Source organism: Procambarus clarkii, chromosome 8 (genome assembly GCF_040958095.1).
Source record: "Procambarus clarkii isolate CNS0578487 chromosome 8, FALCON_Pclarkii_2.0, whole genome shotgun sequence".
Classification (NCBI taxonomy): Eukaryota; Metazoa; Arthropoda; class Malacostraca; order Decapoda; family Cambaridae; genus Procambarus; species Procambarus clarkii.
Window position 1 is genome coordinate 14896884 of NC_091157.1, and position 23052 is coordinate 14919935.

The 23052-nt window shown below is 46.6% G+C and overlaps 1 protein-coding gene across 1 annotated transcript in view; it reads right to left on the minus strand.

Annotated features, from left to right (window-relative positions):
* The window catches only part of LOC123759743 (G-protein coupled receptor GRL101), a 785517-nt gene that overhangs the window by 75453 nt on the left and 687012 nt on the right, over positions 1–23052 (minus strand). The window contains exons 23-25 of the mRNA XM_069319377.1: positions 15327–15525; positions 9741–9939; positions 663–902 (exon numbers count right to left, since the gene is read on the minus strand). Coding sequence (XP_069175478.1) covers positions 663–902; positions 9741–9939; positions 15327–15525 — 638 coding nt within the window. The remainder of the gene's footprint in view (positions 1–662; positions 903–9740; positions 9940–15326; positions 15526–23052) is intronic.

The following is a 23052-nucleotide window of genomic DNA, read 5'->3' on the forward strand; positions in this document are numbered from 1 at the left end:
TCCTCACTCCCTCACACTCACCCTCAGTCTCCTATCACAGTTGTTTAGGGCGTATCCGTGGTAGCACACACTGTGCAGGTTCGAATCCTTGTCATGGTCTCTGCTTAATTTTCTATATAATATTTCTTGTGTTACTAACATTCTAGATGCGTTATATTCCTTATTTCAAATATTTATGCAGAAATGTTTAGACTTAAGAGCCCTAATAAAAAGCCACTTGTTTAAAATACCCGCCCAGACTATGGCCAACACTGTGATACCCGCCCAGACTGTGGCCAACACTGTGATACCCGCCCAGACTGTGGCCAACACTGTGATACCCGCCCAGACTGTGGCCAACACTGTGATACCCGCCCAGACTGTGGCCAACACTGTGATACCCGCCCAGACTATGGCCAACACTGTGATACCCGCCCAGACTGTGGCCAACACTGTGATACCCGCCCAGACTGTGGCCAACACTGTGATACCCGCCCAGACTGTGGCCAACACTGTGATAACCCGCCTAGACAGTGGCCAACACTGCAATACCCACCCAGCCTGTGGCCAACACTGTGTTTGCAATACCCCGCCCAGCTGTGTGTGGGTTTACAATACCAATACGACGGGAACATAATCTGGCCACACAGCCGGATGTATAGACACAAGAAGTCAAGACTAACCGAGGAATACGACAACGGCGTACTCCCAGCCGCTGGGCTTCTCGTTGGTGATGTGCAGCGCCAGACACACTCCCGAGCGACCGTAGAAGTTGCTGAAGTACTGGAGGCGAGTGAGAGGAAGGGCAGCCAGGAGACCCACCACCAGCCACACCCCTGCCATCACCATCCTGATAACACTGCCTTCCTTCCGCCTCACGCCGAAGGGGAACTTGATAACGATGAGGCGGTCCACGGTAATGACTGGAGAGAGCGGTACAATTAATCTAACACCAGTAGGAGAAAAGAGGACTACGACCGTGCGTGGTAATTTGTGCCACATTGTTGCATGGGGGTGTTACACGGCCATGGTCTATCCAGATGATGATGATGATAAATGTTGCATCATGAAGAATGTTGCAAATGTTGCAAACGAATGAAAGAAATTACATAATGTGGCAGAGTGCAGGGAGAAAAAATTGAAAACAAAATTGAAAACAAATGTCAAAAGGATCGTTCAGTGAAAAAAATTGGGAGTGTATATTGGGTAGAAGGTTCCTTTTTTATGAGAGAGAAAATAAAACCCAAAATGAATCATGCATTCATTTGTGTTTATGTGTGTGTGTGTGTGTGTGTGTGTGTGTGTGTGTGTGTGTGTGTGTGTGTGTGTGTGTGTGTGTGTGTGTGTGTGTATGTGTGTGTGTATGCGTGCGTGCGCGCACGTGCACTGTCTATCACGCACGCACGAGTGCGTGTGTGATAGACAGACCGACAAACTTCGAAAATATGCTAAGAATATTATTATTATTATTATTATCATTATTATTATTATTATTATTATTATTGCAGATAAACTGAGTTTTTTATTTAACTAAATATACGCACATTATGGTAGAATGTATAGTGTGTTATAGTGTGATGAACAACCTCTCTGTTAAACTTCCAGAATTCTAAATGATAATATCAGGAGAGTAGATACTTCTCTTTCTTTTGCTCCAAGCAAATACATATAAATATATAAATATATGAATATCCTCATCGCTCACTCTCTGTGTGTATGGCTTGATGATATTCTTATTCTTATTCAAGTGTTGAACATAAATTAGATTCGGTTACACTCAAAACAAGATCTGAGGAATGAGACTGGTTGACTAACTGACTGTCTGAATGACTGAATAACTGATTGACTGACTAATTGACTGACAGCCTGATTGACTGATTGACTGACTGACAGACTATTGTCAAGATATTTGTACTAACGCAGGTGAGAGGTCATAGCAGCGATGGCTCTGGTGAAGAGAGTGTGTGTTACCCAGAGAAGCGGAGATTGGACAGTTTGCATGCTCTGTGAACGATGGTGGAGAGTAAAATAATCGTTTAGCCAGTGAACAGAGGTTCCGTATGGGTTATGGGGAGGGGCAGAGGAACTGCTGGATGAGAGGATTTAAGATTTGACAGGATATTTATCTTTTAACCAGCTCCATGAGTGTTAAGGTGATGTGAGGTGGTGGGGATCACAAACAAACACACACACACACACACACACAGTCTGGGTCAGCCTTGATAGGGAGCAGACGTGTTGGGTCAGTGGTCCGTGCATACCGAGGGAATAATAGGGGTCAAGGGAGCGGGTGCACTGTGCAGTGAGAATCAGGACAGTGTAAATCGAACAGTGGCATTGTAATGCAACACATTGATCACATCTCGTGGTGAAATATCTTAGTGAATTTAAAGATAGCTAGTGAAGATAGACTTCTTGAGGCAGCATCAGTCGCATCAGCAGGGAAGCAAGTGGAGACCTAAAGACCTCACAGGATTATGACAACACTCCGTGTATTCACCTAGAGTGCTTGCGGGGGGCTGGCTGGTAAGTGTCTCTCATAAGTCTCCAACAGTGTGCAAGGTTTATATAACATCATATCATAGATATTATTGCATTCCATTCATTAATACAATCATAAGTGGTAGTCAGGTAACAAGGAAAGCAACTGTGAGCTCACTGGAAACCCAGATAAGCCACTAATCCCCTAGCCGAAATCTGAAGACAACACCTCACCCACCTCCTCTTAACCCCCATCTCACTCTCCCAACACACCTTCCCCCCCACTCCCCCCTACCACTAACTACACGTACACACACACACACACACACACACACACACACAGTTGATTGACGGTTGAGAGGCGGGACCAAAGAGCCAGAGCTCAACCCCCGCAAGCACAACTAGGTGAGTACAACTAGGTGAGTACACACATCAGGATATCAAGAGGATGACATCAGCAGCATATGCCAGGTTGGCTAACATAAGAACGGCCTTTAGAAACTTGTGTAAGGAATCTTTCAGAACATTATGTACCACATATGTCAGACCAATCCTGGAGTATGCGGCTCCAGCATGGAGTCCATATCTAGTCAAGCATAAGACTAAACTGGAAAAGGTTCAAAGGTTTGCCACCAGACTAGTACCCGAGCTGAGAGGTATGAGCTACGAGGAGAGACTACGGGAATTGAACCTCACTTCATTGGAAGACAGAAGAGTTAGGGGGGACATCATCACCACATTCAAGATTCTCAGGGGAATCGACAGGGTTGATAAAGACAGGCTATTTAACACAAGGGGCACACGCACTAGGGGACACAGGTGGAAACTGAGTGCCCAAATGAGCCACAGCGATATTAGAAAGAACGTTTTTAGTGTCAGAGTGGTTGACAAATGGAATGCATTAGGAAGCAATGTGGTGGAGGCTGACTCCATACACAGTTTCAAGTGTAGATATGATAGAGCCCAATAGGCTCAGGAACCTGTACACCTGTTGATTGACGGTTGAGAGGCGGGACCAAAGAGCCAGAGCTCAATCCCCGCAAGCACAACTAGGTGAGTACACACACACACACACACACACATTATCCCCCCCCCCTTTTTCTCTCTTCTTCTGTAGCATACCAGATATCCCCCTCTTCCCCAAAACCCACTCACACAGTCGGACCCCCCTCCATCTCCCTCACCCACCACCTGACCACCTGACCTGAAGTGACCATCTCTGCCCCCTCCCATACAATCTCCCTCCTCCCCCCCACCCCCCCCCCCTCTCTCTCTCGTCCTCTCTGTTCTGTTCTCTCTCTCTCTCTCTCTCTCTCTCTCTCTCTCTCTCTCTCTCTCTCTCTCTCTCTCTCTCTCTCTCTCTCTCTCTCTCTCTATCTTGCTCTCTCTCTCTCTCTCTCTCTATCTTGCTCTCTCTCTCTTGCTCTCTCACCTGCTCTGTCTCTTTTGCCCCCTCTCTCTCTCTCTCTCTCTCTCTCTCTCTCTCTCTCTCTGCCCCCCCTCCCTGCACCCCCCTGCCGAACCCTATCAAAACATATCAGGGAAAGTGACAAAATGGCAGGAGAACGCAACAGGGACACAGGGAATAGTCAAAATGACCAAATGAAGGAAGTGTTAACCCAAATTCTGGAGGAATTCAGGAGGGAGATGCATGAAATGAGGATTACAATTAACAACCTGCAAAGTGAGCTGACATCAGCAAGGGAGGATATCAAATCCCTCACAGAGAAAAATAAAGAGGCCGAGCATCAGATTATCATCCAAAGGGAAGGTGGGAATGTTACACTGGAAGGAAATGCCTCTGTACCTGAAACATTTGCGGAAAGACTGAGAAAGAACTCAGAAGCAATGGACACAGTGAGGGAGGTAGCCATGCAAGCAGCTACCTCACAGAAAGCAGCAAGGTGCACCAGTCAGCTGCTGGAGAGAAAAAGATCAGTGATAGTTGTAGGCATCAAAGAACAGGAAGGATCCAATAGGCAGGAATGGAATAGTAAGGATAGAGAGGCAGTACATGGGCTACTGAAGGGGTTACAGATAGAAGGGGCTGAAAAAAAACATTGAGAAGGTTTTCAGGTTGGGCTGGTACAACAAAGACAGAAACCGACTGGTGAAGGTGGTGTTTACAAACGAGGCCACCAAAGAGGTTACTTTAGAAAGGAGGAGTCATCTGCAGTATGTGGAGGAATACAAGAAAGTATTCCTGCAGAGGGACAGGACGAAGGAAGAGAGAGCCAGGGCAGCAGAGGCAAGGAGGACGCGCAGGGAGAGAGGAGTAAACCAGGAAATCGCAGCCCCCAACACAATAGTCCCAGAGATAAGAGGGGAACCTACAACAGCATCCCAGCAACACCAGAGGGGAGGGCAACACCACCACTCCCCTCTGCATAGAAACCCTCCCTTCCTCTCACCCTACCTGCCACCACCCAAATGCTCACCTAACCCTCCCTTCCCCACCCCACCCCATTCTGACCCTATCACCCCTCCCTTATTCCCACCATGTCCCCCCCCTCCCGCCTTCCCCCTGTCCCCCCTCCCCCTTCATCCCATACCTTCCCTATCCCTCCTCCCCCTCACCCTGTATCCTCCCTATCTCCCTAACCCACACCCTACCTGTCCCCCCTTCCCTTGCACCCCCACCCCCCTCCCCAAAATCCTCTGAGACCCTGCAAACCACCTCACAGATTTTCTCACCCAGGGAACAGCTTTTCCCACCAGCAGAATGCTCGCCAAGAAGAGGACTAGAAAATGAACAGAAGAAAGTGAGCTTCACGGCAATGTACACTAACATAGATGGAATTACAAATAAAACAAGTGAACTCGGAGAATGGGCACTAGAAGAAAACCCAGACATAATAGCACTCACAGAAATAAAGCTAACGAAAACCATAACAAACGCAGTGTTTCCACAGGGCTACTATGTAGTGAGGAAAGAGAGAGAAGGGAGAGGAGGAGGTGATGTAGCTTTGCTGATAAGAAAAGGTTGGAATTTTGAAGAGGTGGTAAATCAGAACTGTGAAGGTTTCAGTGACTACATATCAGGCACCATAGTAACTGGAGGACAGAAAATTATAGTAGTAGTCATATATAACCCCCCCCCACTGAACGACAGAAGACCCAGACAGGAATATGATTAGGTGACAAAGATTAAGAAAGAAAGAGAAGGATGGGTGGACTGCATTTTTTTGGACTGTCGGAAAGCCTTTGACACAGTACCCCTTAAAAGGCTGATGCATAAGCTGGAGAAACAGGCAGGAGTAACTGGTAGGGTGCTCCAGTGGATAAGGGAGTACCTAAGCAATCGGAAGCAGAGAGTTACAGTGAGGGGTGAGACCTCCGACTGGCGTGAAGTCACCAGTGGAGTCCCACAAGGCTCAGTACTCGGACCTATCCTGTTTCTGATATACGTAAATGATCTCCCAGAGGGTATAGACTCATTCTTCTCAATGTTTGCTGGCGACGCCAAAGTTATGAGAAGGATTAAGACAGAGGAGAACAGCTTGGGGCTTCAAGAAGACCTGGACAAGCTGCAGGAATAGTCGAACAAATGGTTGTTAGAGTTTAACCCAAGCAAATGTAATGTAATGAAGATAGGGGTAGTAAGCAGGAGACCAGATACAAGGTATCATTTGGGAGGCGAAATACTTCAGGAGTCAGAGAGTGAGAAAAACCTGGGGGTTGATATCACGCCAGACCTGTCCCCTGAAGCTCATATCAAGAGGATACCATCAGCGGCATATGCCAGGTTGGCTAACATAAGAACGGCATTTAGAAACTTGTGTAAGGAATCTTTCAGAACATTATATACCACATATGTCAGACCAATCCTGGAGTATGCAGCCCCAGCATGGAGTCCATATCTAGTCAAGGATAAGACTAAACTGGAAAAGATTCAAAGGTTTGCCACCAGACTAGTACCAGAGCTGAGAGGTATGAGCTACGAGGAGAGACTACGGGAATTAAACCTCACTTCGTTGGAAGACAGAAGAGTTAGTGGGGACATGATCACCACATTCAAGATTCTCAAGGGAATTGATGGGGTAGATAAAGACAGGCTATTTAACACAAGGGGCACACGCACTAGGGGACACAGGTGGAAACTGAGTGCCCAAATGAGCCAAAGAGATATAAGAAAGAACTTTTTTTTGTGTCAGAGGGGTTGACAAATGGAATGCATTAGGAGATGATGTGGTGGAGGTTGACTCCATACACAGTTTGAAGTGTAGATATGATAGAGCCCAATAGGCTCAGGAATCTGTACACCTGTTGATTGACGGTTGAGAGGAGGTACCAAAGAGCCAGTGCTCAACCCCCGCAAACACAACTAGGTGAGTACACACACACACACACACACACACACACACACACACACACACACACACACACACACACACACACACACACACACACACACACACACACACACGCACACTCACACACACACACACACACTCACGTACATACATTACTACTCCTCACTACTCCCAAACCCCTCCCATGCAGTGGGACCCCCCCCCCTCCAGCTCCCTTACTCCCTCCCTCCAACTGACCACCTGACCTGAAGTGACATCTCCTCCCCCCTCCCCCCCCAGTTTCCCACGCATAATAGAATGCACGCGCACGCACGCACTTTTATGCACATGCACAAACACACACATGCAACAAACACACTTACACATAAATACAAACACACGCACGAAAAAAAGCCAGGACGTTTTTCCTTCAGCCAGGGAAAATGGAGGGACATCACCACACACAGAGACAGGGGAGAATGGTGGATACTACCTTTGAATGACTCAACCAGACATTAGGGGAATTCGGCAGAGACCTGCAGGCAATGCAATTGGGATTCAACAGAGACCTGCAAGAAATGAAAATGGGATTCAGCAGAGACCTGCAAGACATGAAAGAGAGGTTTGGCAGAGACCTGCAGGACATGACAGAGAGGTTTGGCAGAGACCTGCAGGAAATGCAAACATTAATACAGAGCTAAAGGTGTGAGTTAGAGGAAGCCAGAGAGGAGATAAAGAGAATCAGGGAAAATCAGAATTCAAACCAGTAAGGGTATGTAACCTCCTGGAAACAGGGGACAAAGCTGATGGAAGGCGCCTTCCAGGGGGGGGGGGGACTCTCTTTTGCAGAAATACTGCAAAACAGCCCAAGTGCCAAGGCCGCTTTAGAGGCAGCAGCTATGAGAGCAGCTACCTCAAAGGAAGCTGCAAAATGCACTGAACATATGCTGGAAAGGAAAAGAACAGTTATAGTTGTAGGAGTACAGGAACCAGAGAGAGATCCAATCGGGAGGAGTGGAGAAGGAGGGACCAAACTACTATGACAGAGATCTTGGAGGGGCTGGATATGGAGGAGGCAAATGACAACATAAAGAAGCTGTTTCACACAATTTTTTCACACAATTGCATGATGCATCATTTGATATATCATGCAAGTGTGATTTCTGTGTGTAATAGAGAAGGTTTTCAGGTTGGTCCTTTACAAGAAGGAAAGGAAACGATTGATAAAGGTAGTGCTCACGAACGAGGCAGCAAAGGAGAAAAATCCTATCCAGGAAGAGCAGACTTGTGAAGTTAGGGGGATACGAGGACGTCTTTCTGCAAAGGGACATGACGAGGGAGGAGAGAATAAAGTCTGCAGAAGTAAGGAGACGCAGAGAAAGGGGTGGGGATATGGGAGCCACAGGACTCAGCTCAGTGTCTCCAGGAACCTCAGAGGGGAGTGGGAATCCCCCCACCGGCAGGCATGCACCCTCCAGGGAGGATTGTAACAGAAGCCTCCCACCAGGAGGCCCCTCAGCCATCCACCACCAATCACCTGCACCTCCCCAGACAGTAAATTCCCCCTTCAAACCATGTCCCCATGTTCCCTGACCCTAGACCCCCCCCATGTCCCTCCATGCCCTTTTTCTTCCCCAACCCCTACCCCTGATCCTCACTGTTCCTGCACCCCATACCCTTACCTGTTTCTCTAGCCTGAGCCCTTCCCAATTGTCCCACCCCAAACTCTCCTTCCTACCCCACCCCCCTCCCTCCCGGCTCCCCTCCACAGGCTCCCCCTCCCCTCCCCAACCCCTTACCTCCCTGTCAACCCACCCCAGTCTACCCTGCATACCCCAACCCGTGACCTCCCAGCACATACCCCGTCAGCTCCCCCATCCCATGCCCCAACTAACCCCCCAACCCTGGACCCCCTCAGCAGCATCACGTCGGACCCCCCCTAGCCCCCCTATTCCAGATCCTCCCAGCCCCCCCCCCTCACACCTCAGACCCCCCAGGTCCCCCTTCCTATGCTCACCCATCCCAGACATTCCTTGCACCCCAACTCCAGTGGAATCAATAGAAACTGAGAATGGACAGAAGAGAGTCAGCTTCAAGGGGGGAGATAGGGGCAGAGTACAAGTTCATGTACTCGAACATTGATGTGCACTCCCTGACCTGCTATCATGTCAGGGTAGCACAGTGGTACCAGAGTTGTACAGTGGCACCAGGGTGGTACAGTGGTACCAGGGGTGATATTGTGGTACCAGGGTGGTACAGTGGTACCAGGGTTGAACAGTGGTATCAGGGTCGTACAGTGGTACCAGGGTGGTACAGTGGTACCAGGGTTGAACAGTGGTACCAGGGTGGTACAGTGGTACCAGGGATGATATAGTGGTACCAGGGTGGTACAGTGGTACCAGGGTTGAACAGTGGTATCAGGGTGGTACAGTGGTACCAGGGTGGTACAGTGGTACCAGGGTTGAACAGTGGTACCAGGGGGTGATATAGTGGTACTAGGGTGGAACAGTGGTACTAGGGGGACACAGTGGTACCAGGGTGGTACACTTGTACAAGGGTAGCACAGTGGTAAGGGGAGCGACTCTACTTGATTATCTCATAGGTATTATTAGTAAACTTATGATAAGGAGCCTAATAAAATAAAATATCTGTGAGAGTAACTAAAGTTACTGCACAAAGAGATATTTTCACCGAGACGGGTGTCCTATCTTGAGGTTATCAAGAGATGATTTCGGGGCTTAGCGTCCCCGCGACCCGGTCCTCGATCAGGCCTCCTTTTTGCTACACTTCCCCAGGAAGCAGCCCGTAGCAGCTGTCTAACTCCCAGGTACTTATTCGGATTTAGAGGCCTACCTATGAGAGTGATGACGGTATTACCTTCCATGGAGGAGGACCTACCCGTAAGAGTGACGATAGTGTTGTAGTCCATGAAGGAGGACCTACCCATAAGAGTGTAGATGGTGTGGTCGTCCCTGGAGGAGGACCTACCCGTGAGAGTGAAGACGGAGAGTTCGGAGGAGAAGGTGCTGATGAAGCCAGCCAGCTGGCAGAGGGAAGAGGTCCTCCAGGAGAGCTCATAGGCGGCATAGACTCCGCGGTACTGGAGGTCGACCGCCGCCACGATCAACAGGTACACCCCCATCAGGAGGTCGCCCACGCCCAGGTTCACGATGAGGAATGAGTGCATCTGGCAGAAGCAGAGTTTAACTACGTTAAGAAGGCGACTACGCCACGTGAGTCATCTTTTTAAAGTCCTCTTCAATTGTATGTGAATAATATTTTAAATTCAGTTCACATTCGACGTTTTCACTCGCTGAAATAACCCGACAGAGTTTAAACAGCACATTACTTCTGCTCTCTGCGTAATGCTGCAAAGTTTACCTCGCTTTACCTAAACATTTAACATAAAGGACACAGGGTACAGGGCACTGTGCTTCAGGTCAGAGTGACACTGACTTCGGTGCTATTTGACATACGCGCACCTGGCGCTGCGATATCCTTGTAACATTGAATTACTGCACCACTACACACGAGAACATGCTCCTCACCTTGTTGACGCTGGAGAACATGCTCCTCACCTTGTTGACGCTGGAGAACATGCTCCAAAACCTTGTTGACGCTGGAGAACATGCTCCTCACCTTGTTGACGCTGGAGAACATGCTCCTCACCTTGTTGACGCTGGAGAACATGCTCCTCACCTTGTTGACGCTGGAGAACATGCTCCTCACCTTGTTGACGCTGTAGTACACGCTCCTCACCTTGTTGCCGCTGCTCCTCACCTTGTTGCCGCTGTAGTACATGCTCCTCACCTTGTTGACGCTGTAGTACACGCTCCTCACCTTGTTGACGCTGTAGTACACGCTCCTCACCTTGTTGACGCTGGAGAACATGCTCCTCATCTTGTTGCCGCTGCTCCTCACCTTGTTGCCGCTGTAGTACATGCTCCTCACCTTGTTGCCGCTGCTCCTCACCTTGTTGACGCTGGAGAACATGCTCCTCACCTTGTTGACGCTGGAGAACATGCTCCTCACCTTGTTGACGCTGGAGAACATGCTCCTCACCTTGTTGACGCTGGAAAACATGCTCATCACCTTGTTGACGCTGGATAACATGCTCCTCACCTTGTTGCCGCTGTAGTACATGCTCCTCACCTTGTTGCCGCTGCTCCTCACCTTGTTGACGCTGGAGAACATGCTTCTCACCTTGTTGACGCTGGAGAACATGCTCCTCACCTTGTTGACGCTGGAGAACATGCTCCTCACCTTGTTGACGCTGGAGAACATGCTCCTCACCTTGTTGACGCTGGAGAACATGCTCCTCACCTTGTTGACGCTGGAGAACATGCTCCTCACCTTGTTGACGCTGTAGTACACGCTCCTCACCTTGTTGCCGCTGGAGAACATGCTCCTCACCTTGTTGACGCTGGAAAACATGCTCCTCACCTTGTTGACGCTGGAAAACATGCTCCTCACCTTGTTGACGCTGGAGAACATGCTCCTCACCTTGTTGACGCTGTAGTACACGCTCCTCACCTTGTTGCCGCTGCTCCTCACCTTGTTGCCGCTGTAGTACATGCTCCTCACCTTGTTGACGCTGTAGTACACGCTCCTCACCTTGTTGACGCTGTAGTACACGCTCCTCACCTTGTTGACGCTGGAGAACATGCTCCTCACCTTGTTGCCGCTGCGCCTCACCTTGTTGCCGCTGTAGTACATGCTCCTCACCTTGTTGCCGCTGCTCCTCACCTTGTTGACGCTGGAGAACATGCTTCTCACCTTGTTGACGCTGGAGAACATGCTCCTCACCTTGTTGACGCTGGAGAACATGCTCCTCACCTTGTTGACGCTGGAGAACATGCTCCTCACCTTGTTGACGCTGGAGAACATGCTCCTCACCTTGTTGACGCTGGAGAACATGCTCCTCACCTTGTTGACGCTGGAGAACATGCTCCTCACCTTGTTGACGCTGGAGAACATGCTACTCACCTTGTTGACGCTGGAGAACATGCTCCTCACCTTGTTGACGCTGGAGAACATGCTCCTCACCTTGTTGACGCTGGAGAACATGCTCCTCACCTTGTTGACGCTGGAGAACATGCTCCTCACCTTGTTGACGCTGGAGAACATGCTCCTCACCTTGTTGACGCTGGAGAACATGCTCCTCACCTTGTTGACGCTGGAGAACATGCTCCTCACCTTGTTGACGCTGGAGAACATGCTCCTCACCTTGTTGACGCTGGAGAACATGCTCCTCACCTTGTTGACGCTGTAGTACACGCTCCTCACCTTGTTGCCGCTGGAGAACATGCTCCTCACCTTGTTGACGCTGGAAAACATGCTCCTCACCTTGTTGACGCTGGAAAACATGCTCCTCACCTTGTTGACGCTGGAGAACATGCTCCTCACCTTGTTGACGCTGTAGTACACGCTCCTCACCTTGTTGCCGCTGCTCCTCACCTTGTTGCCGCTGTAGTACATGCTCCTCACCTTGTTGACGCTGTAGTACACGCTCCTCACCTTGTTGACGCTGTAGTACACGCTCCTCACCTTGTTGACGCTGGAGAACATGCTCCTCACCTTGTTGCCGCTGCGCCTCACCTTGTTGCCACTGTAGTACATGCTCCTCACCTTGTTGCCGCTGCTCCTCACCTTGTTGACGCTGGAGAACATGCTCCTCACCTTGTTGACGCTGGAGAACATGCTCCTCACCTTGTTGACGCTGGAGAACATGCTCCTCACCTTGTTGACGCTGGAGAACATGCTCCTCACCTTGTTGACGCTGGAGAACATGCTCCTCACCTTGTTGACGCTGGAGAACATGCTCCTCACCTTGTTGACGCTGGAGAACATGCTCCTCACCTTGTTGACGCTGGAGAACATGCTCCTCACCTTGTTGACGCTGGAGAACATGCTCCTCACCTTGTTGCCGCTGCTCCTCACCTTGTTGCCGCTGTAGTACATGCTCCTCACCTTGTTGCCGCTGCTCCTCACCTTGTTGACGCTGGAGAACATGCTCCTCACCTTGTTGACGCTGGAGAACATGCTCCTCACCTTGTTGACGCTGGAGAACATGCTCCTCACCTTGTTGACGCTGGAGAACATGCTCCTCACCTTGTTGACGCTGTAGTACACGCTCCTCACCTTGTTGCCGCTGCTCCTCACCTTGTTGCCGCTGTAGTACATGCTCCTCACCTTGTTGACGCTGTAGTACACGCTCCTCACCTTGTTGACGCTGTAGTACACGCTCCTCACCTTGTTGACGCTGGAGAATATGCTCCTCATCTTGTTGCCGCTGCTCCTCACCTTGTTGCCGCTGTAGTACATGCTCCTCACCTTGTTGCCGCTGCTCCTCACCTTGTTGACGCTGGAGAACATGCTCCTCACCTTGTTGACGCTGGAGAACATGCTCCTCACCTTGTTGACGCTGGAGAACATGCTCCTCACCTAGTTGACGCTGTAGTACACGCTCCTCACCTTGTTGACGCTGGAGAATATGCTCCTCATCTTGTTGCCGCTGCTCCTCACCTTGTTGCCGCTGTAGTACATGCTCCTCACCTTGTTGCCGCTGCTCCTCACCTTGTTGACGCTGGAAAACATGCTCATCACCTTGTTGACGCTGGAGAACATGCTCCTCACCTTGTTGCCGCTGTAGTACATGCTCCTCACCTTGTTGCCGCTGCTCCTCACCTTGTTGACGCTGGAGAACATGCTTCTCACCTTGTTGACGCTGGAGAACATGCTCCTCACCTTGTTGACGCTGGAGAACATGCTCCTCACCTTGTTGACGCTGGAGAACATGCTCCTCACCTTGTTGACGCTGGAGAACATGCTCCTCACCTTGTTGACGCTGGAGAACATGCTCCTCACCTTGTTGACGCTGTAGTACACGCTCCTCACCTTGTTGCCGCTGGAGAACATGCTCCTCACCTTGTTGACGCTGGAAAACATGCTCCTCACCTTGTTGACGCTGGAAAACATGCTCCTCACCTTGTTGACGCTGGAGAACATGCTCCTCACCTTGTTGACGCTGTAGTACACGCTCCTCACCTTGTTGCCGCTGCTCCTCACCTTGTTGCCGCTGTAGTACATGCTCCTCACCTTGTTGACGCTGTAGTACACGCTCCTCACCTTGTTGACGCTGTAGTACACGCTCCTCACCTTGTTGACGCTGGAGAACATGCTCCTCACCTTGTTGCCGCTGCGCCTCACCTTGTTGCCGCTGTAGTACATGCTCCTCACCTTGTTGCCGCTGCTCCTCACCTTGTTGACGCTGGAGAACATGCTCCTCACCTTGTTGACGCTGGAGAACATGCTCCTCACCTTGTTGACGCTGGAGAACATGCTCCTCACCTTGTTGACGCTGGAGAACATGCTCCTCACCTTGTTGACGCTGGAGAACATGCTCCTCACCTTGTTGACGCTGGAGAACATGCTCCTCACCTTGTTGACGCTGGAGAACATGCTCCTCACCTTGTTGACGCTGGAGAACATGCTCCTCACCTTGTTGACGCTGGAGAACATGCTCCTCACCTTGTTGACGCTGGAGAACATGCTCCTCACCTTGTTGACGCTGTAGTACACGCTCCTCACCTTGTTGCCGCTGGAGAACATGCTCCTCACCTTGTTGACGCTGGAAAACATGCTCCTCACCTTGTTGACGCTGGAAAACATGCTCCTCACCTTGTTGACGCTGGAGAACATGCTCCTCACCTTGTTGACGCTGTAGTACACGCTCCTCACCTTGTTGCCGCTGCTCCTCACCTTGTTGCCGCTGTAGTACATGCTCCTCACCTTGTTGACGCTGTAGTACACGCTCCTCACCTTGTTGACGCTGTAGTACACGCTCGTCACCTTGTTGACGCTGGAGAACATGCTCCTCACCTTGTTGCCGCTGCGCCTCACCTTGTTGCCACTGTAGTACATGCTCCTCACCTTGTTGCCGCTGCTCCTCACCTTGTTGACGCTGGAGAACATGCTCCTCACCTTGTTGACGCTGGAGAACATGCTCCTCACCTTGTTGACGCTGGAGAACATGCTCCTCACCTTGTTGACGCTGGAGAACATGCTCCTCACCTTGTTGACGCTGGAGAACATGCTCCTCACCTTGTTGACGCTAGAGAACATGCTCCTCACCTTGTTGCCGCTGCTCCTCACCTTGTTGCCGCTGTAGTACATGCTCCTCACCTTGTTGCCGCTGGAGTACATGCTCCTCACCTTGTTGCTGCTGTAGTACATGCTCCTCACCTTGTTGCCGCTGGAGTACATGCTCCTCACCTTGTTGCCGCTGGAGTACACGCTCGTCACCTTGTTGCCGCTGGAGTACATGCTCCTCACCTTGTTGCTGCTGTAGTACATGCTCCTCACCTTGTTGCCGCTGTAATACATGCTCCTCACCTTGTTGCCGCTGGAGTACATGCTCCTCACCTTGTTGCTGCTGTAGTACATGCTCCTCACCTTGTTGCCGCTGGAGTACATGCTCCTCACCTTGTTGCCGCTGGAGTACATGCTCCTCACCTTGTTGCTGCTGTAGTACATGCTCCTCACCTTGTTGCCGCTGTAGTACATGCTCCTCACCTTGTTGCCGCTGGAGTACACGCTCCTCCAGATGATGACGAAGGAGTTGCCGAGGAGAGCCACGAAGCCGAGGATCCAGATACACACCCGCAGGACCAGGTTGGACATGAGGTCCTCGCACGAGGAGAACTCGTCAGCGACCGGCAGGCATTTCTCGACGTGCCGGGCCAGGCAGCACAGCCGCCACTCGTCCGTCTCCCTGTTCAGGGTCACTGGGTTATTGTGGGTGGCGGCTTGCACATGTGTGAGCTGGGTGGTGTGTGGGTACCACATCACACCACCCATCACAGCTGGGGGGGGGGGTGATGTGGTAAATACACTCAATATTCCATGTTGGTGTTGTGGAAGGATGGGTTGAGACAGTAGGTTACAATGCTAGGGTAATATTTATTCACTTAAATTAAATATTTAGAGGGAAGGAAAGACAGCGAGGTGTATAGAGGGATAAATAAGGTAAAGAGTAAGAATGAGTGGGGGGATATCAGGATATGAGAGATGGGGGGTATAAGGATCAAAGAGAGGATACAAGGATCAAAGAGGGGAATTCAGTCAGACGCAGGCAACCACAGTGAGAGGGTGTGTTACATGGAACTCCGATTGCGCTTTCATAATAATAATGGAAGGTGTAGTGAGGGAACTTATGGATCTATGAGGTGCTCTGAGGACAGAGTTGGTAACGGCGTGTCTACCCTCATAAGGAAGCGAAGGAGGAGAGCAATATCAGAAATTCTTCGCCTTGGAATATCGTAAAGGACAGGGGACTTAAGAAGACTCAGACATGGCCGCATACAGTTATCCTAAAGCCCTACAAATCATTCGTCGTGCTGGAAGACGAGTGATGTAGGGAGACTGCAGTTCACCCAAGACAAGGCAACGAAAGGACCGCCTATCAAGGAAGTAGCTAAACGAATTTTGGTTGTTGGTGACTCCCAGGTGAGGTATTTGGATAGGGCGTTTTGTGCCAGGAATAGTGGGAACAGGTTAAGGGATTGCAATCCTGAAGCAGAAATTAAGGGTCTTGTAAACAACATGAATGATATTATAGCTGGAAATCGGAACAAACACATTATTTGTACCAGTACCGGTGAAAATCATGTTTTTTTTTGTGTTTTATTTTTTTGAGATATATACAAGAGTTGTTACATTCTTGTACAGCTACTAGTACGCGTAGCGTTTCGGGCAAGTCCCTGGAATACGATCCCCGCCGCGAAGAATCGTTTTTTCATCCAAGTACACATTTTACTGTTGCGTTAAACAGAGGCTACAGTTAAGGAATTGCGCCCAGTAAATCCTCCCCGGCCAGGATACGAACCCATGACATAGCGCTCGCGGAACGCCAGGCGAGTGTCTTACCACTACACCACGGAGACTGCTAAACGAGTTGTAGATGTAGAACGAGTTAGGAGTGAGACACTGATACAGAGGTTGAAGACAGTCTTAGAATTAGTTAGGAGCAAGGGAGGAATCTCGGTCATATGTGGCACTCTTCGAAGAAAGTGAGTTGGAAATGAATGGTTGTCGAGGGCACTTGGTGTTAGTTATCTACTGGACAAATATTGTAAATCAAATTCAATATTATTCATTGATAACTGGGACCAATTCTATGGAAGGAATGACATGTATGCTCTAGATGGGGTCCATTTATCTAGGGCTGGGGCTGTTGCTGTTGCCAACTTGTTATGGAAAATTTAAAATGTAGTTTCAAAAAGGGAATTAAAGTTAGCCACAAAGAATCTATTTAGCTAGAATTAAACGAAAAAGCTAAAAATCTTTTAAGGGGAGCTATATACAGGCCACAAAACTTAGACAGAATGGAAGAAAAGCATCTATGGGATGAAATATCTAGAGCATTTAGGTCTAACAGTATTTGTGTCATTGGAGACTTTAATATCAGTGGTAAACTGGTTTAACAGAACAGGGAATAATGAAGCAGAAGATTTTCTAGAATTAACTGACGATTGCTTTCGTACGCAACACATTAAAAACCAACGCAGGAAAATAATATTTTAGACTTAGTGTTAACTAACAAGGAAACACAAATTAATGACATCGAAATAGGGAATAGTAATAATAAAGAAATTAGATTTAGCATAGAATGTAATAGATTTGCAGGAGAAAATTCTGTTAAAGTGCAAGAATTTCGAAAAGCTGATTTTAATGGCCTAAGACATTTTTTGGGTGAAATAGATTGGAAAGTCCAGGGCATAGGGAGGGGGGAGGGGCGGACTTCGAGCGAGACATGAACCAAGCGATGGGTGATGTAAGAATGAATTTCGATGTGAATTCAAAATATGACTTATTTAAAAATATTCTAAGCAAAGCACAGGAACGTAGTATACCATGCAAATTGAATCGATCGAATACTAATGACCCGAAATGAATAACAATGGATCTGAAGAACCTTACAGGTAGAAGGAGAGCTTGGTACAAAAGGATTAGGAATTCGGAAGTCAGTTTAGAACAAGAATTCATACAACTGGTTAGAAATGTTAAAAAAATATAAAGAGGGCAAAAAGAGACTATGAAGTTCGCATAGCAGGGCAAGCAAAGACAAATCCTAAAGGTGTTTTTCAGTTATATTGAACAAGGATTAGGGAAAGGATTGGCCCATTAAAAACTGAGACAGGTCAGATAACTGACAATGACAAAGAGAAGAGTAGCAGTTTTAATACATATTTTATCTCTATATTTATTAAAGAGGAACTTAACATTTTTCCTTCAGACAAACAAGTCTATGTGGGTGGAGAAGAGGATAGGTTGACTAATTTAGCTGTTATCAGGGAAGATGTTATTAAACAAATAGCGAAACTCAAGTAGAAGAAATCCCCAGGGCCAGACGAAGTGTTTGCAATGGTGCTTAAATAATGCAAAGAGGAGCTTTGCGAGCCATTGTTTACATATTTAACAAACCATTAGTGCCAGGCAGAGTGCCCGAGTCGTGGAACGTTGCTAATGTGGTACCGATTTTCAAGAAAGAAGATAGATCACTTGCGTCAAACTATCGGGCAACTAGCTAACCGTCTATTGTGGGAAAATTACTTGAATCTATTATTGAAAATACCATTCATTTTCATCTTGAAAAACATAAATTGATAAATGATTCACAAGATGGTTTTACAAATGACCGTTCATGTTTAACAAATTCGTTATCATTTTATTCCAGCATAGTTGAGGCAGTTCATAGTGATAAGGTTTGTGATGTTGTGTATCTTGACTTTAGCAAAGCATTTGATACAGTGCCACATGAAAGACTGATTAAAAAGACTGGCTCATGGTATTGGGGGTGCTATATTAAGTTGGATTTGGACATGGCAATTTTTGGAATATATGGCAATATAGGGCCCTGACAGCTGGGTGAACAGTGCTTCGGATTCGTAGTCCTGAGGTTCCGGGTTCGATCCCGGTGGCGGCGGAGTCAAATGGGCAAAATATTTCTTTCACTTTGATGCTCATGTTACCTAGCAGTAAATAGGGACCTGGGAGTTAGACAGCTGCTACGGGTTGCTTCCTATGTGGGGGGAGGTGTGTGTAACATAAAGGAGGCCTGGTCGAGGACCGGGCCGCGGGGACACTAAGCCCCAAAATCATTTCAAGGTAACCTCAAGAAGATAGAGTTACATGATACAAGCTAGATTGCAAAGTCGGATTGCGAAAGAGATCTGGGAGTTATGATTAATAAGAATTTAAAACAAAAAAACAATGCATAAATATTCGTAATACGGCAAATAGAACACTGGGATTTATTAATCGAAGCGTTAGTAACAAGACATCTGGTGTTGTTCTTCAGTTATATCTTGCTCTGGTTAGGCCCCATTTAGATTATGCAGTTCAGTTTTGGTCGCCGTACTATAGAATGGATATAAATTCACTAGAATGCGTCCTGCATAGGATGACAAAGTTAATCCTGTCATATGAAGAAAGATTTAATTACAGCTTAAATTACATTCTCTAGAAGGGTGAAGACTTAGGAGTGACATGATAGAGGTTTACAATTAAATGAAATGGGCATAACAAAGCGGATATTAATAGGGTATTAAAAGTATCAACAAAAGACAGAACACGAGACAATGGGTATGAATTGGATAAGTTCAGATTTAGGAAAGACCTGGGTAAATACTGGTTCGGTAACGGGGATTTCATGACAAATCCTAAAGTTGTTTTTTCAGTTATATCAAACAAAGATTAGGGAAAGAAAAGGTCCATTAAAAACTGAGACATGTCAGATAATTGATAATGACAAAGAGATACGTAGTATTTTAAATAAATATTTTATCTCTGCATTTACCAAAGAGGAACGTACCATTATGGTAAGTTGGGCACTAGGTGTCAATTGCCGGCTTGAAAGATATTGTAAATCACATGCAATATCTTTCATCAATAACTGGGAACACTTCTATGGGAGAAATGAAATGTATGCTTGTGAAGGGGTGCATCTATCGAGGGCTGGGGTTGTTGTTGCGAACTCGTTGGAACCAGTGGTTGGAGGCGTTTGTTTGGGTTTGGGTTTAAACTGTTAGTAGATAGTCGTATGGGAATTGATATAGAGAAAGGAGGCAATACATGTATATGGGTGTGGGAGAAACAAATTGGCAAAATGATCTGGGAACGAGAAGGGCCTCAATATAACAATACACTTAGGGTATATTACACTAACAGTAGAAGTCTAAGAAACAAAATCAACGATTTAATTGCTCTTGTCTGGACAGAGAAAATAGATATTATTGCACTTACCGAAACGTGGATGAATATAGAAAATAGAGAACTATTAGCTGAATATCAAATAAATGGATTTAAACTATTTTACACAGAAAGATATATTAGACGAGGAGGGGGAGTAGCCATATATATTAGGGAAAATTTGAAATCTTGTCCCAAAGAGGGAATCAAAACTGAGCCACACACAGAAACTATTTGGATAGAATTAAACGAAAAAGCAAATAAACTTATAATAGGAGTTATATACAGGCCACCAAACGTAGACAGGGTGGAAGCAAAGCACCTGTGGGATGAAATATCTAGAGCACCAAAGTCTAGCAGTATTTGTGTCATGGGTGACTTAAATTTTAGTGTAATAAATTGGTTCAACAGAACAGGAAATAATGAAGCAGAAGATTTTCTAGAATTAATTGACGATTGCTATCTTACGCAACACATTAAGGAACCAACGCGGGAAAATAATATTTTAGATTTAGTGTTAACTAACAGGGAAACACAAATTATTGACATCGAAATAGGGAGTGAGCTAGGGAACAGTGATCACAAAGATATCAGATTTAGCAGTATTTGAACAGTGATCACAAAGTGATCACTGTTTTTTGTTCAAAAAATGAACAGTGATCACTTTTGAACAGTGATCACAAAGATATCAGATTTAGCATAAAATGGAATAGATCTGTAGGAGAAAATTCTGTTAGAGTGCCAGATTTTCGAAAAGCTGATTTCAATAGCCTAAGAATTTTTTTGGGTCAAATAGATTGGAAAGTCTTGGGCCAGTCTTGGAGCGAGACGTGAGCTCAGCGATAGGTGACGTTAAGAGGGATCTCGATGTGGATTCAAAATATAACTTAATTAAAAATATTCTAAGGAAAGCAAAGCACAGGAATGTAGTATACCATATAAATTGAATAGATCTAGTACTAATGACCCTAAGTGGGTAACAAAGATCTGAAGAACCTTATAGGTTAAAAGAGAGTGTGGTACAAAAGGATTATGACTGGGGAAGTCAGTTGTGATGGTAATCTCTTTCAAGAGAGATTTGGCCTGCTCTTTCCTACATCATGTTATTTCAGTACGTCTATAACAGGGGTAGGCAACCTCTGGCACGCGTGCCAAACTTGGCACGCCGATGACTTGTCTCTGGCACGCAAGAGCATAGGTTACCCTAAGCACAGATGCAAGCACATGTTACCCTAAGCACAGACAAAAAAAAACTACTTTCCTTGGGGTATAAGCTTACATGCCATGACAGTATATGTACGTCCTGGTGGTGAAGAGGTTTAAGCTCTATGAAGCTAAAGAGGTCTCAAGACGTCCTGGTGGTGAAGAGGTTTAAGCTCTACGAAGCTAAAGAGGTCTCAAGACGTCCTGGTGGTGAAGAGGTTTAAGCTCTACGAAGCTAAAGAGGTCTCAAGAAAAAGAAGTTGATCTTGTTGCCATAGTTACCTTCTTTTTTTACGTCATCGATCATGCCGATGTATGATGATTCCCCTCTATTTACTTTGGCTCATATTTTATGTAATAAGCCTTTCTAACCTAAAGGCTGCACCCATAACCATAGTGTACACTGACAATCATATCTGTGAAGGCAAAATACGCCATGCCTGCCCACCTTTAAAAATTAATTTCGTAAACTTTGAATTTAAACATCCACAACATCTTTCCCCCCCCCCCTAAACCTCATGTGTTTGAATGCCGCCCGACTACAGTTTGACGCATATTAATTAAACTCACTTTACTATTTAAATCTAAAGCATCTTCACCTTCGAAAGCTAAAGAAAGATAAGAATTCTTATGCTCTCCCCTTCTCTCCATTGACGGCCGTAATATAACCAGTGAAATCAACAGTCCCCCACCCCCATGAAGTCCCCGTAATGAACACATGTTCAGACGATCTCAGACTCGTAACTCTCTCTCGCAGTCTTGCTTCGTAGTGTTTCTCACTGTTGCTCACTTGCCTCCTCCCTGAGAAGAAGGTCAGTACTTCATCTCCAGGTGAAAATTATTCCCCTTATAAATCAATAACTTTGTGAAACTCAATATCATTGTAAGAATAGTCTTAATCCTTAAATTCCCACGTACTCGCTCGCCTGCTCCCTAAGAACAGAGCTGACATAAGCAAGATGTCACCAACTCAACGATGTTTCGCCACAACACACCACACAAACACACAAAAACGGGTTTTGTCTATCGAACCAAGTGAAGTCTTATAAACTCTTGGCGTAAGTACTCAATGCCTAGGAATCTGTGTATAAAGGACTGAAAATGTACAACCATGTTCGTTGGCTTAGCAGAGGCTTGGTTCTGAAACGATTTATTGAATGCTTAGATGTGATAAAGCTCTATTTGAACGACCAACAAGTGTCATACCAGGAATTTTCTGACATCGTGTGGGTTTGTAAACTGATATTTTTTGCAGATTTTTGTGAACATTTAAATGAATTAAATATTAAGTTACAGGGCTCTGGTAAGACACTTGATGTTATGTTTTGTTATATAAAAGCTTTTGAAATGAAGCTTAAAGTTTTTAAGAGGGATGTAGATAATGAGAGATTTAGATACTTTCCAAACCTAAAGAGGTACATCAGTGATCTAAAAGATGACAGAACAGACCACAAATGTCTTCAAAAGCTGTTTGTAAACATTATCAAGTCAACAGTTTGGCAGTTCTCTACAAGATTTGCCAAATTCAGAGAACTGGAAGACACAGTAAAGTTCATCAAGTTTCCAGACAGCATCAAAATGGATGAACTAAACTTGCAAATGTTTTCATGGATAGACATGGATGATTTTGAGATGCAGTTGATTGAATTTCAGAGTAGCTCAATTTGGAAGCAGAAATATGTTGACCTTAGAGTTGACTTGGAAAATATTGAAAGAGAGAGATTAGAGATGAAAGTAACAAATAGAAATGCGGAAAACGAAGTATTAAGGACTTGGAATACTATTCCAGAAAATTATGTCTGTTTAAAAAAACCTTGCAACAGCATTGCTAACCATGTTTTCGTCT